Source organism: Siphateles boraxobius, unplaced genomic scaffold (assembly GCF_051911475.1).
Source record: "Siphateles boraxobius isolate OS27281-9 unplaced genomic scaffold, OSU_SipBor_1 30, whole genome shotgun sequence".
Lineage (NCBI taxonomy): Eukaryota > Metazoa > Chordata > Actinopteri > Cypriniformes > Leuciscidae > Siphateles > Siphateles boraxobius.
Genome location: NW_027508920.1, coordinates 14,412,261 through 14,426,936, shown reverse-complemented (window position 1 = coordinate 14,426,936; position 14,676 = coordinate 14,412,261). Strand labels below are relative to the sequence as shown.

At 38.2% G+C, this 14,676-nt stretch overlaps 2 protein-coding genes across 3 annotated transcripts in view; one reads left to right on the top strand and one right to left on the bottom strand.

The window, feature by feature from the left end:
* The window catches only part of veph1 (ventricular zone expressed PH domain-containing 1), a 208,789-nt gene that overhangs the window by 127,991 nt on the left and 66,122 nt on the right, over positions 1-14,676 (bottom strand). The gene's annotated exons all lie outside the window — the stretch shown is intronic.
* ptx3a (pentraxin 3, long a) lies at positions 462-5,153 on the top strand. Its single transcript, XM_077248315.1, has 3 exons — positions 462-783; positions 1,791-2,354; positions 3,918-5,153. The coding sequence occupies exons 1-3, from the start codon at positions 633-635 to the stop codon at positions 4,547-4,549; spliced, it is 1,347 nt and encodes a 448-aa protein (XP_077104430.1). The 5' UTR covers positions 462-632; the 3' UTR covers positions 4,550-5,153.

The window sequence follows — 14,676 nt, the reverse complement described above, 5'->3', positions numbered from 1 at the left end:
GTATGAATAGGGGTTATGGGTTAGGGCTGAGGGTTAAGATCCAAGTTAGATGAAGGAACAGGGGCAGTATTTATAACACACGTTAATGGTCAAGGTTAAAGCTAGGGGTTGGATTTAGTTTTTAGACTGTGTCAGATTAGCGTTAGTGGTTTTAAGGATATATTAAGGAATAGAGCGTTACAAATAAGTTACTGGAGAAAATTTACATTCATTACAAAAAATCCACATGACCTTTCCAGGCCACTTTTTCTAAATTCACTGGCATTTCCAGGTTTACTTTACTTGCCTCAACTTATACCTCTTACCAAACATCCTCCCCCAAACTCTCTCTCTCTCTGCCTGAGTTGAAGGAGCAGTACAACAATTTGACTTCCTATAATACCTCCAACGAAGAATTTCTCACTAAAGCTACGTAACTCTCTCTCTCTCCCCCACCCCTCTTTCTCGCTCTCTCTGAGCGCAATGTTGATATAGACCACAGAGCTCCTCTATCAGGCTCAGTTGCCTTTCAGCTGCAGTTCACCAAACAAGCAGGAGTCCAGCCAACTGACTGCACAGCATCTAACAAGAAGGACCAACAGAGAGAGGAAGAGACATTATACACGAACACTGAGTCTTGTTCATATTCTCATATGGCTAGCATGTCCATGTGGACATTCCTCCAGGCTATGTGTCTGGTGGTTTCATTGTCCATAGCAGTACCTGAGAATTATGAGGATGAAATCCAGGTGGGCTTTGGACCCAGTTATTTTAACGAGATAACTGTGGAGGACCAAACGGAAGGTGAGTAACTGACAGAAATAAAAAATATTCCACTGTGATCAGTACTATCAGCTGTAAGTTAAAGAGACATGTACGTGCTGACAGGATAAATAAACAGAATTAAAGAAGTTCCACTATCAGAGTGTGTGTGGACAGCTCAAAAAGGAGTTTTATTAGTAAGGAAAAAGAAACCGGGATGTGTTTAGACATTTGTAAATGTGGGAATATTTGTGGTAGCGTAACAGAGTGGATGTGTTGTGTTATGACATCATATAAATGACAGTTTTATTTGTGGAATAGGTTATACTACGATTGTGTGTTGATTGTTGTTTTCAATTGTTGTCTTTGGAGTATGCTATTTGGCTCTGGCGACAGCAAACAATGGAGGGACATAGAAAGAGAGAGAGAAGCTGATTAATTAACCAGATTGATCCAAGAAACAAAAAATGTGTGCATGTTTGATAGTCATACATACACACTTTATATAGATTTAGATATATTAAGTTAAATTTAAATTAAAAGAGCTGATAATTTTCTTAAGTTTGTGGATTCTGTTGTGAAAATTTGTTCATAAGCAACCGTAGTTATAAATAAAGCTATGTTTTTTAAGAAAATTAATGTGCTAGTGCCTTCACAATCATTTTTAATCGTTAAGAAATGTGTCGATTTCATGTGAAGATTTTGGATTGCTGTTTGTTAGGCTCATCCCATTGTTGTAGAACATGGAAAATATATTATTTGGTTGAGTTTCAATTAATAATTTGTCTATATGGGTCATACCCTTTGGTACTTTTGCCACTATTTTATTTAGTTTTCCAGAACTAAGTAGCTAAGTCAACTATGACTGCCTTAGATGCAATATTTCATTACTAAAGTTGACATTCTCTGAGTCAGCTAGGACCATGTCGCACTCTTCGCTGCTAACCCTTCAAACTCAACAAATGGTGTCACCTTGAGTACATATAAAAACCATGTCATGTAAGCTAAATTTTTCTGCGTTCCTCTCTTTCCCTTGATTTATCTCTTAGAGGAGACCCCCACACCTTCCCTTGAACCCTGCAAAAGTCCAGCTTTTACTAAGTGGGATAAGCTCTTCACAATGCTGGAAAATTCCCAAATGAAAGAGAACATGCTCCTGCAGTATACTGATGATATCATCAAGGTTGAGCTCCAGAGTCTGAGAGGAGAGATGTTACAGTTTGTGGCCCAGTACGGCGGCTCTTGTGCATCTGCAGTTGAGAGCTTGGTTCGACGGGCTGGGACTCAAACAGAGACGCGATTGCAGAATGCGCTGGACCGTGTGCGAGAGGTCTCAGCTGATCAGTACACACGACATGATACAGCCCTGCAGCAGCTACTGGCTGGCAGTGTAAACCAGGCTGCACGGCTGGAGCGACTGGAGAACGGCTGCGTGAAATGGGGTGGAGAGGGCAAGAGCATCCAGACCCGACATCTCATGCAAGAAGTGACTGAGACAGAGAATGGAGGTAGGCTGGAAAAGACCCTGGCAACTATCTCCAGTGAGCTGCAAACCATCCGGGAACAGCTGACTCTTTACACCAGGTCAACCTTTGCAAACATGCTTCCATCAGGTGAGACATTCTATGTTGTAACAAGCAAAAGCAGTCCATTTGCCACTTTATTGAGAGGCAAGTATAGCAAACAATGGGTAGGGAGAGGCAACGTGGGATAAAGAAATGTCTCCAAACCAGATTCTAACATGTGTCATTAAAACGATGCCTCAAAATGTTTAACTATGTGCAATAAATGCTACCCCATGGCTCAGATTAAAGAACACATTGTGTTAGGAAAGAGTAAAACGCACATGTAGATTTATGTTACAGATTTTGAACATAAAACATTATTCACCAATTTCAACCCCCTTGGCAAGTATGTTGCTTTATGTGAGTTAATCTATTAAGCTCAATCTGGATAGGACTAAAACAGACCGCCAAGGTGACAATTCTGCTCTGTATATTTTGAGCTGTAAATCTGTTATTTATGCAAACCACATGCTACCATCAAACCACTAGCCAACTTAGCTGACTAACAAAAACAAAAAATGTCAACTCATACGACCCCCTGAGCAGACCTAAGGTAGGAGGCTGATATCCCCCATACTCAAATAAATGTTTAACCACGTACAACTTTACCCAAGCTCCTATTGAGTTGGGAAACAAGCTTTGTCCCACATCAAGAGAGCTTTCACCTTGTCAGTAAGCCGGATACAGTTTCTAGTTAACTTAAGCAAAAAAAGATTTAATCTGCGAATGCCCATGCCTTCTGAATTAAATAGCTTTGTAGAGGTAGAGTAAATGGAAGACAGAGGGAGGTATAATTATTAACAGCTATACAGGGTGACCACACCAAAGTGTCCAAGGGGGAAAACAGAACCAGATGAGACTTTAGAAAATGACTTAGCCTCCCTCCATCCTCCCAAAGCAGGAAACCCAAGACAAATGTAATGAAAATACTGTAAGCTACGGTAGGAAAGGAGATCCATAGCCTGTCATAGCAAAGCAATCACCCATAGCAGAGAAAATCTCATTACCAAACCTATTACCAAAGACCCTTCAATTTCTTTTATGACTGTTTAACATGCCTTCCACTGTAATTCAGTTTCTTCTAGTTGAAGATCCTCTTAATGGTTATGCCAGCTAATTGTGCACAAAACTGTCCATCCGTAAAAAAACATGCTCACACACGCTTACAAAACACAACAGCACAAAGAAGAACCTAGTTGGGTTCTACCAGGCCAATTCTCATCACATTCAGTAGTGAATAAATATTAATAGCACAAAGAATAAGGAATAAGTCTCTTGATCCCTGTCGCTCTTTAGAAAGGCTTTGCGGGAGTAAAAACTGGACAGGATCCACAATGACTAAATGTTTACAATAAAACCCATTACTCTGAGGACCCCTATAAGAATAAACAGAATGCACTGAAGATTACATCACAAAATACTGACCTTTTAATTAAAAAAAGTTAATACTTTGTGATGAACAATGCAATCATACGCACCTAGTGATGGGTGGAGTGGTGCAATGGTTCTCCCTCTGAAATATAGGGGAACAGACATCACTACAGATTAATTCTGTTCCTTCCAACAGGGGATACTTAAATTTTGTTAACTGTTATCCTTCTTTCTCTCCAGGCTGTGACACTGGGCTGCTCTTCCCCACACGTTCATCTACAGCTCATGTTGAAGTCTCAGCTAAGAAAACCTTCAAGACCGATGCCATCACCATTTGCCTGTGGGTGAAACCAACTCAGGTGCTCAACAAAACCATTCTCTTCACTTACAGCACAATTGGCAATGCCTACGAACTCCAACTGGTGTCGAATGGACAGAGTGTCTTTTTTACGGTCAATGGTGAAGCCCATTTGGTGGAAGCTTCAGGAGCAGTACAAGAAGGTAAGTGGGTGCACATTTGTGCAGTCTGGAGCTCACAGCAGGGCTTGGCCTCGTTGTGGGTGAATGGTAAACAAGCTGCAAGCTCTCCCGGAGTGGCTGAGGGTCATGAGCTACGTAGCAAAGGAAGCATACTATTGGGGCAAGAGTATGGACGTCACTTCAGGCATTTTAGTAAGCCAGACACATTTGATGCTGAGCAAGCCTTCACAGGGAAGATGACTGGAGTGAACATGTGGGACCATGTTTTGGATTCAAAGGAAATATCTCAGCAGGCACGGCTGGATGGGAGTGGTTGTGGTATCCGTGGTAATGTGGTGGCATGGGGCGTGTCTGACATTGAGCCAAAAGGGGGTGTCAAGCTAATATACTAATTTTTCTACTGTCTTAACCACCTGAGCCCTGGATAACAATCAGCTGAGCTCCTTCAATCACATATTAAGAACCTGCTTCGCTACACCTGCACACAACAGTAATTTTCCTCCTTTTCAGATGTGTGGAAAATGTTCCTTCATAGGGAAATTGTAGGGTGAACAGGCTGTAGTCAAGCAAGTTAAAATAGGTCAACTGCTGCCATTGGAGGGACATCATCACATATGATTATATATTTTTACAAAAATGTTATGTTCTAAAATAATGTTTTCAATTAATACAAAGTGGAAGGAATTTTTACAAATATATTATGTATCGCCAAACTATTTATCTTGATTGGTAATGTTTACATTCAGATTTGACTTAATTTTTAATCTATTTGTAATGTAATCCTTCTGTCCATTGTTATTTTTCTCATGCATTTTTTTTTCAACTATAAATTCTGTTACATATGGCTATTTCGAAATGAATAACTTTTTTGCCTTTGGTTTGTCATTTTAAAACAAGGTGGTTGCTATGTTTTGATGATGGAACTGTGGAAAATGTTTACAAATTGTGACTTTATTTTTGTTTCTGCTGATGTGATTAAATGTATTATAATGTAAATTGTTTTTTTTTTGTTAAGAGGCAAAGTTGAATGTATAATGTACATAAATATTTTTCTGAGGGTCGGGAGAAACAAACCATAATAAAAATTCAAAACTAAAAATGACAAAAAAAAAAATTGTCATCCACCAGTTGAATGAAAAAGTGAATGAAAGTGCATTGGTTATACCCAGCTAACATGGAACATTCTCAGAACTAGGGATGCACCGATATATTATTATTTTTTGGCCGATACTGATACCAATTTTAACAAACAACTATTGGCCGATTCAGATACTGATATTTGTCATTGCTTTCTTTTTTTAACTTTTGTTATTAAAATAGTGTTTGGATCATGTTTTAAATTAGCAAAGTTTAAAAATGCATGCATTAAAGGTATACTAGCAAGTTGATTGCTGCATTATCAAATAATTTCTATTGAACATAGATTAGATCGATTTAGTATACATTTAACAGGTCAACATAAATACATAAATATAACAGAACAAGATGCATAGGAAATAAACAGTGCCTTTCAGCTAGGTCTAGGCCAAGTGTAAATTACACAATGGCATTCAGGTGAGCCAGAGAGTTGGGGGGGGGGGGGGGTTAGGGGGGTATGAGCATATATACAGGTCCTTCAAAAAGAATTAGCATATTGTGATAAAGTTCATTATTTTCCATAATGTAATGATAAAAATTAAACTTTCATATATTTTAGATTAGTGATCGACCGATGTATCGGTCTACCGATATTTTTCCCGATACTTAAGCATTTTCCCATAATCGGGTATCGGTTTTGTAATATCGGATTCGCCGATAAACAGCGCCAACTTGTGGCCGTTTTGAGAATTCCGCCATTGCAGCCCGCGTCTGAGGAGATCAGTCAACAACAACTCTGTGCACAGGTAAAATATATGTTCGACTTACTTTGCTTTAATTATTCAACTTTATTTAACATAACAGACATGCAGAAATGAGATTGGAGACATAAATGCCTGATATAGTATATTTATGCAGCTTGATTCCAACGAATTGAGACGAACTCATGGAGTCACGTAGTGTAATCCGTCATGTCCTGCCCCAATAAAGACGTAACTTTACATGAATTAAATAAAACAGACATGAATGAGTGCGTGTTGAAAATAAAAGCGCTGAATTTAATTCTCTATCTGTTGTATTTGCTCATCATTTGTCTCGAAAAAAAAGTTTGTTCATATTGCTGAGCATTCACTGGGTTGATGATCAGGAATGCTCAAGCACGGCCACTGAATGAAACTTTGACAAGATTATCTTGTTTAAACACCCTAGATATTATGATAATTTACTACATAGCAATTATTTCGCTAATAAACATCTAAATATACCGCTTTGTGGAAGCCTAAGTGATATTTCTTTGTAAATGCATAGACAAACGGCATTTTGTCAGAAAGGATTTCATGATATAGACTGACAAAACTATTATTAATAATTAATAACATACTAGTTGGAAAATGCAATGATGTATATGCTGTTTTGTTTGTTACTTTCCTGACAATGTTGCATTCCAGCTAATATTATTCAGTGAATTAATATTACCCAGTGAATTATTCCTCACTCTTAGTTTAAACCTATTTAACGGCACATAAACCTTCTAAATCTGTTTAAAATGAAATACATTTCTGCAAAGGTGATATGACTCCCGTCAATTATTTTCTCCATATGAAAACATTAGACTTTTAACATTTATTTTGCCTATTGTTAACATTGTTGCTGCTGATGCTTATAAATTAAATGTATAATTTAGATATAAATTATATAATGTAATAATATAAATGTTTTTATTGTAATTTGATTTATTTACCATTTTTGAAAACAAACGAAGCAGGCTTACAGGGCACAATGTTGAAAGACTCTGTTTTCTACACTACAACTAGTTCTCCTTAACTGGGAGTATTAAGTTACACTATAAAATAGCTATGCAAAAATAAAATTCAGGTAATTTAGATTCCTAAAGTTTTTTTTTTGTTTTGTATGCAAGGAGGGAGTGATTTTTATAAATAAAATGGTTTGTTCAGTTAATTTGTGTTGTAATAATTGTGTCAAAAACAGAAGTATAACAGTAAATAAAGATCGGTTCTGCATATCGGTTATCGGGCGCATAAACATGCAAATAATCAGTATCCGTATCGGTTATAAAAAATCAATATCGGTCGATCACTATTTTAGATTAATTGCACACCAACTGAAATATTTCAGGTCTTTTATTGTTTTAATACTGATGATTTTGGCATACAGCTCATGAAAACCCAAAATTCCTATCTCAAAAAATTAGCATATTTCATCCGACCAATAAAACAAGTGTTTTTAATACAAAAAAAGGTCAACCTTCAAATAATTATGTTCAGTTATGCACTCAATGCTTGGTCGGGAATCCTTTTGCAGAAATGACTGCTTCAATGCGGCGTGGCATGGAGGCAATCAGCCTGTGGCACTGCTGAGGTGTTATGGAGGCCCAGGATGCTTCGATAGCGGCCTTAAGCTCATCCAGAGTGTTGGGTCTTGCGTCTCTCAACTTTCTCTTCATAATATCACACAGATTCTCTATGGGGTTCAGGTCAGGAGAGTTGGCAGGCCAATTGAGCACAGTAATACCATGGTCAGTAAACCATTTACCAATGGTTTTGGCACTGTGAGCAGGTGCCAGGTCGTGCTGAAAAATGAAATCAGATGGAAGCATGAGGTGCTCCAAAATCTCCTGATAGCTAGCTGCATTGACCCTGCCCTTGATAAAACACAGTGGACCAACACCAGCAGCTGACATGGCACCCCAGACCATCACTGACTGTGGGTACTTGACACTGGACTTCAGGCATTTTGGCATTTCCTTCTCCCCAGTCTTCCTCCAGACTCTGGCACCTTGAATTCCGAATGACATGCAAAATTTGCTTTCATCCGAAAAAAGTACTTTGGACCACTGAGCAACAGTCCAGTGCTGCTTCTCTGTAGCCCAGGTCAGGCGCTTCTGCCGCTGTTTCTGGTTGAAAAGTGGCTTGACCTGGGGAATGCAGCACCTGTAGCCCATTTCCTGCACACGCCTGTGCACGGTGGCTCTGGATGTTTCTACTCCAGACTCAGTCCACTGCTTCCGCAGGTCCCCCAAGGTCTGGAATCGGTCCTTCTCCACAATCTTGCCTGTTCCGTTGAGCAACGTTTTTTGCCACACTTTTTCCTTCCCACAGACTTCCCACTGAGGTGCCTTGATACAGCACTCTGGGAACAGCCTATTTGTTCAGAAATTTCTTTCTGTGTCTTACCCTCTTGCTTGAGGGTGTCAATGATGGCCTTCTGGACAGCAGTCAGGTCGCCAGTCTTACCCATGATTGCGGTTTTGAGTAATGAAACAGGCTCGGAGTTTTTAAAAGCCTCAGGAATCTTTTGCAGGTGTTTAGAGTTAATTAGTTGATTCAGATGATTAGGTTAATAGCTCGTTTAGAGACCCTTTTCATGATATGCTAATTTTTTGAGACAGGAATTTTGGGTTTTCATGAGCTGTATGCCAAAATCATCAGTATTAAAACAATAAAAGACCTGAAATATTTCAGTTGGTGTGCAATGAATCTAAAATATATGAAAGTTTAATTTTTATCATTACATTCTGGAAAATAATGAACTTTATCACAATATGCTAATTTTTTGAGAAGGACCTGTATATATTTAAAAACACACCTACCAATACAGCGAATTTCACATGCAATTGATTGGCAGAAACTATGCTTAATTTCAGTTTAACAGCATAAAAGAGGACTTGCTGAACTGTGCTCAACAAAACCGTCCTCTTCTCTTACAGCAATACTGGCATTTTAAACATATTCTGTTTTTTGTCTGTGCAATAAATGCATGTCCCTGAATGAGCGTGGTTTTGTAGTGTATTTAATTCAACTGCTCAGGTAATATTAATGGTATGACCCATTTCAGGGGTGGCCAAAGTTACGATCCACATTAGTCAGAGCTAAAAATGTATCTTCATATTTCTTAAATGTAACTGAAATATATATATATATATATATATATATATATATATATATATATATATATATATATATATATATATATATATATACATAAATCCTTATTAAAGTTACAAAAATTATTTAGTCAAGAGTAGTGAGCAATTTTTTTCTATTGTTGTTTGATTAACATTAATACACAGACAGCACAGCAGGAATATTAGGCTGCTTTCACTTTAAGAGCTGCATGGATCCAATATACTGGTACACAAATGTTTTATTTCTTATCGGTTTATGTTCATTTAAAACATAACTGCCATTTTGATATAATTCTGTGTGAATTAGAAGAGTGAAAGAGAACTTAATTTAGTATTTGGGCGCTGTCTAAAATGTCTAAAAATAGCATTTTTATAACTTAATGGCAATGTTAGCAAAACATATTTTTGTTAGCTGGGTTAACTGTAAAGTGTCATTCATATATCATGATTCAATGATGTTTTATCATACCATATCCAATTTGCTAAATCATTCTTTGATTAAAATTGAGCAGGGTGTCCAAAATGACACACCTGTCATAGCTGTACCATAGGTTGTTCCATTCGTCATTTTAAGTTACAGAAAAATGATCATGAGTTAACCACTATGAAAGTTTGGACTCAGATAGTAACCACAGCAGTTTAAAGGTATATTCACATTTACTGTTGTTAGGCAAATTTTTGTGGGTGCAACCCAGACATTTCATTAGGAATTCATGCCATCTGTAATTTCAAATATATGAAGAAGAAAGATTTCAATACGTAGAATACGCAATGGATCTAAGTTGGTCAGGCGGATTGACCTGCGTTGACCAACAACAACTGTTTCGCCCTGAAAGTTACTTATGTCTGCGCTGTGCTCACTACACTATTGACATTACAAAATGATGATATTTTGCCAACAAAATATTGTTGAAATTTTGGTATTCCATGTGACCACAACTTAACACAGCATATGAAACAGGGCCAGTAAATCTGCTCTATGCGTTTCAATATCTCTTCTGTGGTTACTTTTTTTAGAAAGTAAAAAAACTTATAATAGCGACCTATTAGTTAATGTCAACATTAAATAACATTCAAAAACCATTTTACTTCCACACTGAGATAAACATTATATTCACACACACAACAACCTTTACCACATTGACAAAAAAGGCAAGTTATTTCAGACACAGAGGAAGTAAATACATTTTTATAATGATTATGAACTTTTGTGATCATGATGAGTCATGTACATTAAGTGTAGAGTATTCAAGTAATCAGTTAATTGAAACCATGAGAAAACAGCATGGGCCACACTGAGTGTCTGGTATTTTACATTTATAACATACAACATAACCAAAGACCTGGATGACACTGGTCACGGGTCAGTGTAAAAGAGTAACAAATCATTGGCTTAGCAGAAAACACTCAGGCCTCAGACTGATTAGTGGATCCAGATGGTGGTAGGGAGAATGCATTCTTGAAAGGATATTACTAATAATGAGCATTGCTAGAGGGAGTTTGTGAGCCATTCAAAACCTTTAATGTTTCAAAGATGCTCTTTTCTACCTCTGGCTTTCCTGCTCCTGTAGTGAGTGTACACACCAGGGGAGCTCTGCCTCTAACACACTCCAGACCATTACAAATACTCACATCGTACCTCCGACATTACTTTAACACAAAACCCCTGTGTTGAGGCAGCTACATACTCATGGCGAGACATCTACACAGCTCATCAAAAATGTTTTAAAGAGACTAAATGATTGTACAAGCAGTTGCCTGTCCTGCTGAAAAGACCAGCATGCCACAACAAGCCTACTAAACTTGCTTAACTATAGAAACCTTACCTTGGTCAATTAGGACGATAGAAGTATTTCTTATGAACCACAAGACTAAACTAGTACACCAGTACTGACAAGTAATTACCAGCCTTGATCAGTGTGGAAATTCATTATGGTAGCCAACAAGTCATTGCTGAAGTCAAGCTGGTCATTGTGTTCTTTACTTACCATTCTAAATGTTAGGCTGCATCCATAATCCTATAATTCCCTACTATATAGTAGGCTAAAAACAGTATGCAACAAAAGAAGTATGTTCGAATTCACAGTACTCATCAACGAGTAAGCAGAAAGTACCCAGATGACCCACTTCTTCCGTCAAGATTCTGAAGTGTGCATTTGATGTCGGTGTCGGTGACGCGGTAAGGGGAACACGGCAAATGTAATACGTCCAGATTACAGTCATACTACACATACTATATAGAACATACTTTATAAGTGGCCGTGAAGTAATAACTTATTCAAAATAAGAACCTACTCAAGAGCGTGTGCGATTTCAGACACAGCCTTTGAATTCCATGGAGCCTGGCCTGAGCACTAAACAGACCATGAAATTGTAATCTAATCGCTGTACCAATGAAGTTGTTGTTTCTATGAATCATTGCTTTACCCTTCCTTTTGCAGTGTTCAGTGTTTAAAACCCCTCAAAGGTACCCCACAAAACCTAACCTGAACCCTCTTACCTCACCCCACTTCCTGCTTCATGGACTGGGAATAGGTTGCACTTTATCGGTTCTCTGTGAACCCGAGGCAAGTAGGACCAGGGTGGTGTTAATGAGAGAAGGGGAAAGGAGACTGATTAAGAGACAGACCCCAATGGGAGGCTTGAGGAAGGACGATGCTGAGCTATTAAGTTCTAATAATCCTGTTAGCTGGGCCTCTGTAGTTGCTCTGCTATAATGCATGGCAGATGGAGAAACCACAAAACTTAACATGCTTATACTGGAAATGAAGACCCATAACTGACTATTACTGTAAGTTAAACCAAGTATCATAATGAGTCATGTCAAATTACGGCAGGGAAATGAAGAAATGTAGGTTGTCCTGTGCTGTCATTTTACTTTTAAGAAAGGATGAGTAGGGTAAATGCTCTGTTTTCTATCTCTAGTGCAGGTTGGATTCAACCCAGAGGTTCTGCTTACTCGTGTATCGGCTTTCTCTTCCCACTCAGCCCACTAGAGTGCTGCTATGGTACAAGATGTAATCATCTTAGTCCTGACAATATACACAATGCATAAGGCATATGGAAACCTAAGCATATCAGTGCAAACTGCCTCACTGCAGTGGTTAGACAATTTTTGACAGTACTTCAGGGTTCAAAAACTTAGGCCACTGTTGACTGGAAATTGTCATGACAGTTTCACAATTGAGAGTTACGTAACCCATTCTTGGACAGACATGATGGTCAAACAGCAAGCCCAGTTTTAAGACAATACACTTCATTTAGATCTCAAACCCCCATCAACAGTTGAATAATACAAATTAAAGCCCAAGAGGGTCCTTCTTCAGCTGAGGCAATGCTTTTTTTGTGTTGGCAAGAAACAGAATGTTAAATGAAGAAGTAGAATGTAGAAAGTAGAATGAGGGACCTCTCCATAAACCACTGTGGCATGACTGGATGGTTATCCACTGGACGGATAATATTTCATTTGTTAAACAAAAAAAATATCGGAGATCTTTGGTAACTGCTTTCATAATGTGGGGTAAAGAGACTGAATCAGGAAGTCAAGGAAAAATGCTGAGGGAGTCTGTAATGCAGTTTAGATGTTATGAGAAGAAGGAGACGGGAACCGGCGAACATTTAATAAACTTATAATATTTAATAAACTTATAATATAATAAATAAATAAACAAATACAAAATAAAAGAAAAAGACAGCAGCCCCTCACGGGACGACTGCTGTCACACATAACAAAACAAACACAAGTCCAGGCCTGGCCTCTCTCGATCTCCACTGTCGTCGCTCCTCCTTTTATGCTTCCGCTCCTCAGTGAGAGATACGAGACCGGTGTGTCGCGCGGGTGGCACTCATCAGTAATAACACCACCGGCCTCGTCCAACTCGCTCGCCACAGAGTCACTCCCTACTCTAGAGTCTGACAGGATGTGCTTTTGTGATTGTTTAAAATGCCATGGTCACAAAAAATGTATCACAACATGTGATAGTTGTGTTACAAACATTGCTAAATGATTTTTTTTCTTTCACATAAGCCTTCATATCAGCCTGGTAGCTTGTGAGCTCTAAATGGGCATTTTCTGGCCAGAAGAAGCTGACAAATTAGCATATACCAGACTTTAAGAAGATAGCCAAAAAAAAAAAAAACTATTTATCACCTTCCCCCTGTGAAATAAACATACCAGATGATCCACTACATCCAAAACAAAGTTTCTTGGGGGACCCCTTTTAAAGGTCCTTTTTCTTGTAGCTGTCCTAAAGTACAATTTTAATTATTCAACCATAAGAAATGTAAAAAAAAGTAGATTTTTATCTAGTTTATTTCCTTATGTTTTGTTGGTATTGCTTGATCGTGTTGAAGATAACATTTTAAAATATTTCGGTATTTATTCTGTGGCTCAGTTAGAAGTCAATTACAAAACGGTTGTCCTTAGGCTAAACCAAATTATATGAAAATGAGTTTAGGTCAATGTAAATTTGACCACACAATTCCCTAATGAAGCCATGTTTGTTCTTTGCCTCTGATGGCCCTGGCCAAAGATCTCCCAGACGGACCCTTCCTTAATGGCAGTTTCAACACAATAAGTAGACCCACACCAATCAAGTCTTTATCATCGATGGGCAACAATTTGTGTGAGTGGATGTTTGAACAGCTGAGATGTGAGTGTATTTTGGCACAAACACTAGGTCAAATTTACCATCCATTCCTCATTTCATGGACCAACTCTTTAAAAAAATGCAAATCTTAAATTCATAAAGCATTGAATAACATGTCAATTTTTAAGAACAATGATTGTAATAAAGTTTGCTTCATTGTGGATGTCTCAAATGATCCATTTAACTGTGTGGTTTTGAGACTAGAAACCATAACCACACACTATGGGCCAGGAAGACCACACGCCATCTACACTACGCCGATGCTGTGGGTGGCACATTAGTGCTGTGGAAACTAAACAGTCATTGGTCGTGTGTATGTGCGTGTATATTCTTTTAAAGCCAAAAAAGGACTGCTTCGCTAATTAAAACAAAGGCAATGAGGTGCAAGTCCCCGAAAGCACTGAATCATGGGGAATATGATGGTTTTATACCTTCCATGACTCACCATTGTTTTCTATTGCGTAATCAAACATAGCACACAGTGACGGTGACTTTGCCAACTAGGACATGTTCCTGGATCAACATCTGTTGTTGGTCCTGGAACAATATTCTTGTCAAGCAAACACAGCCATAACCCTAACAATTAATTACACGAGTCTTAAGGCGGTCGCACACCGGACGAGAAGCGCAGCGTTCTATTGTCAGATTGTGGTCAACAATATTGTTATGTTTAAGGACATTATGAAATTAAGATAAAGCACAATTAAATACCATCGTTGCTATCATCAGTTAACTGAACATTTTACCTCAGGGCGTACGATAATTGAGAATCTCATGAGAAAAATCCAGTAACATCAGCAATCTTCCTCAATGCTGATTTCAGTATTTTATCTTTGAAGATTATCAGATTTGTGGCTTATAATTCAGG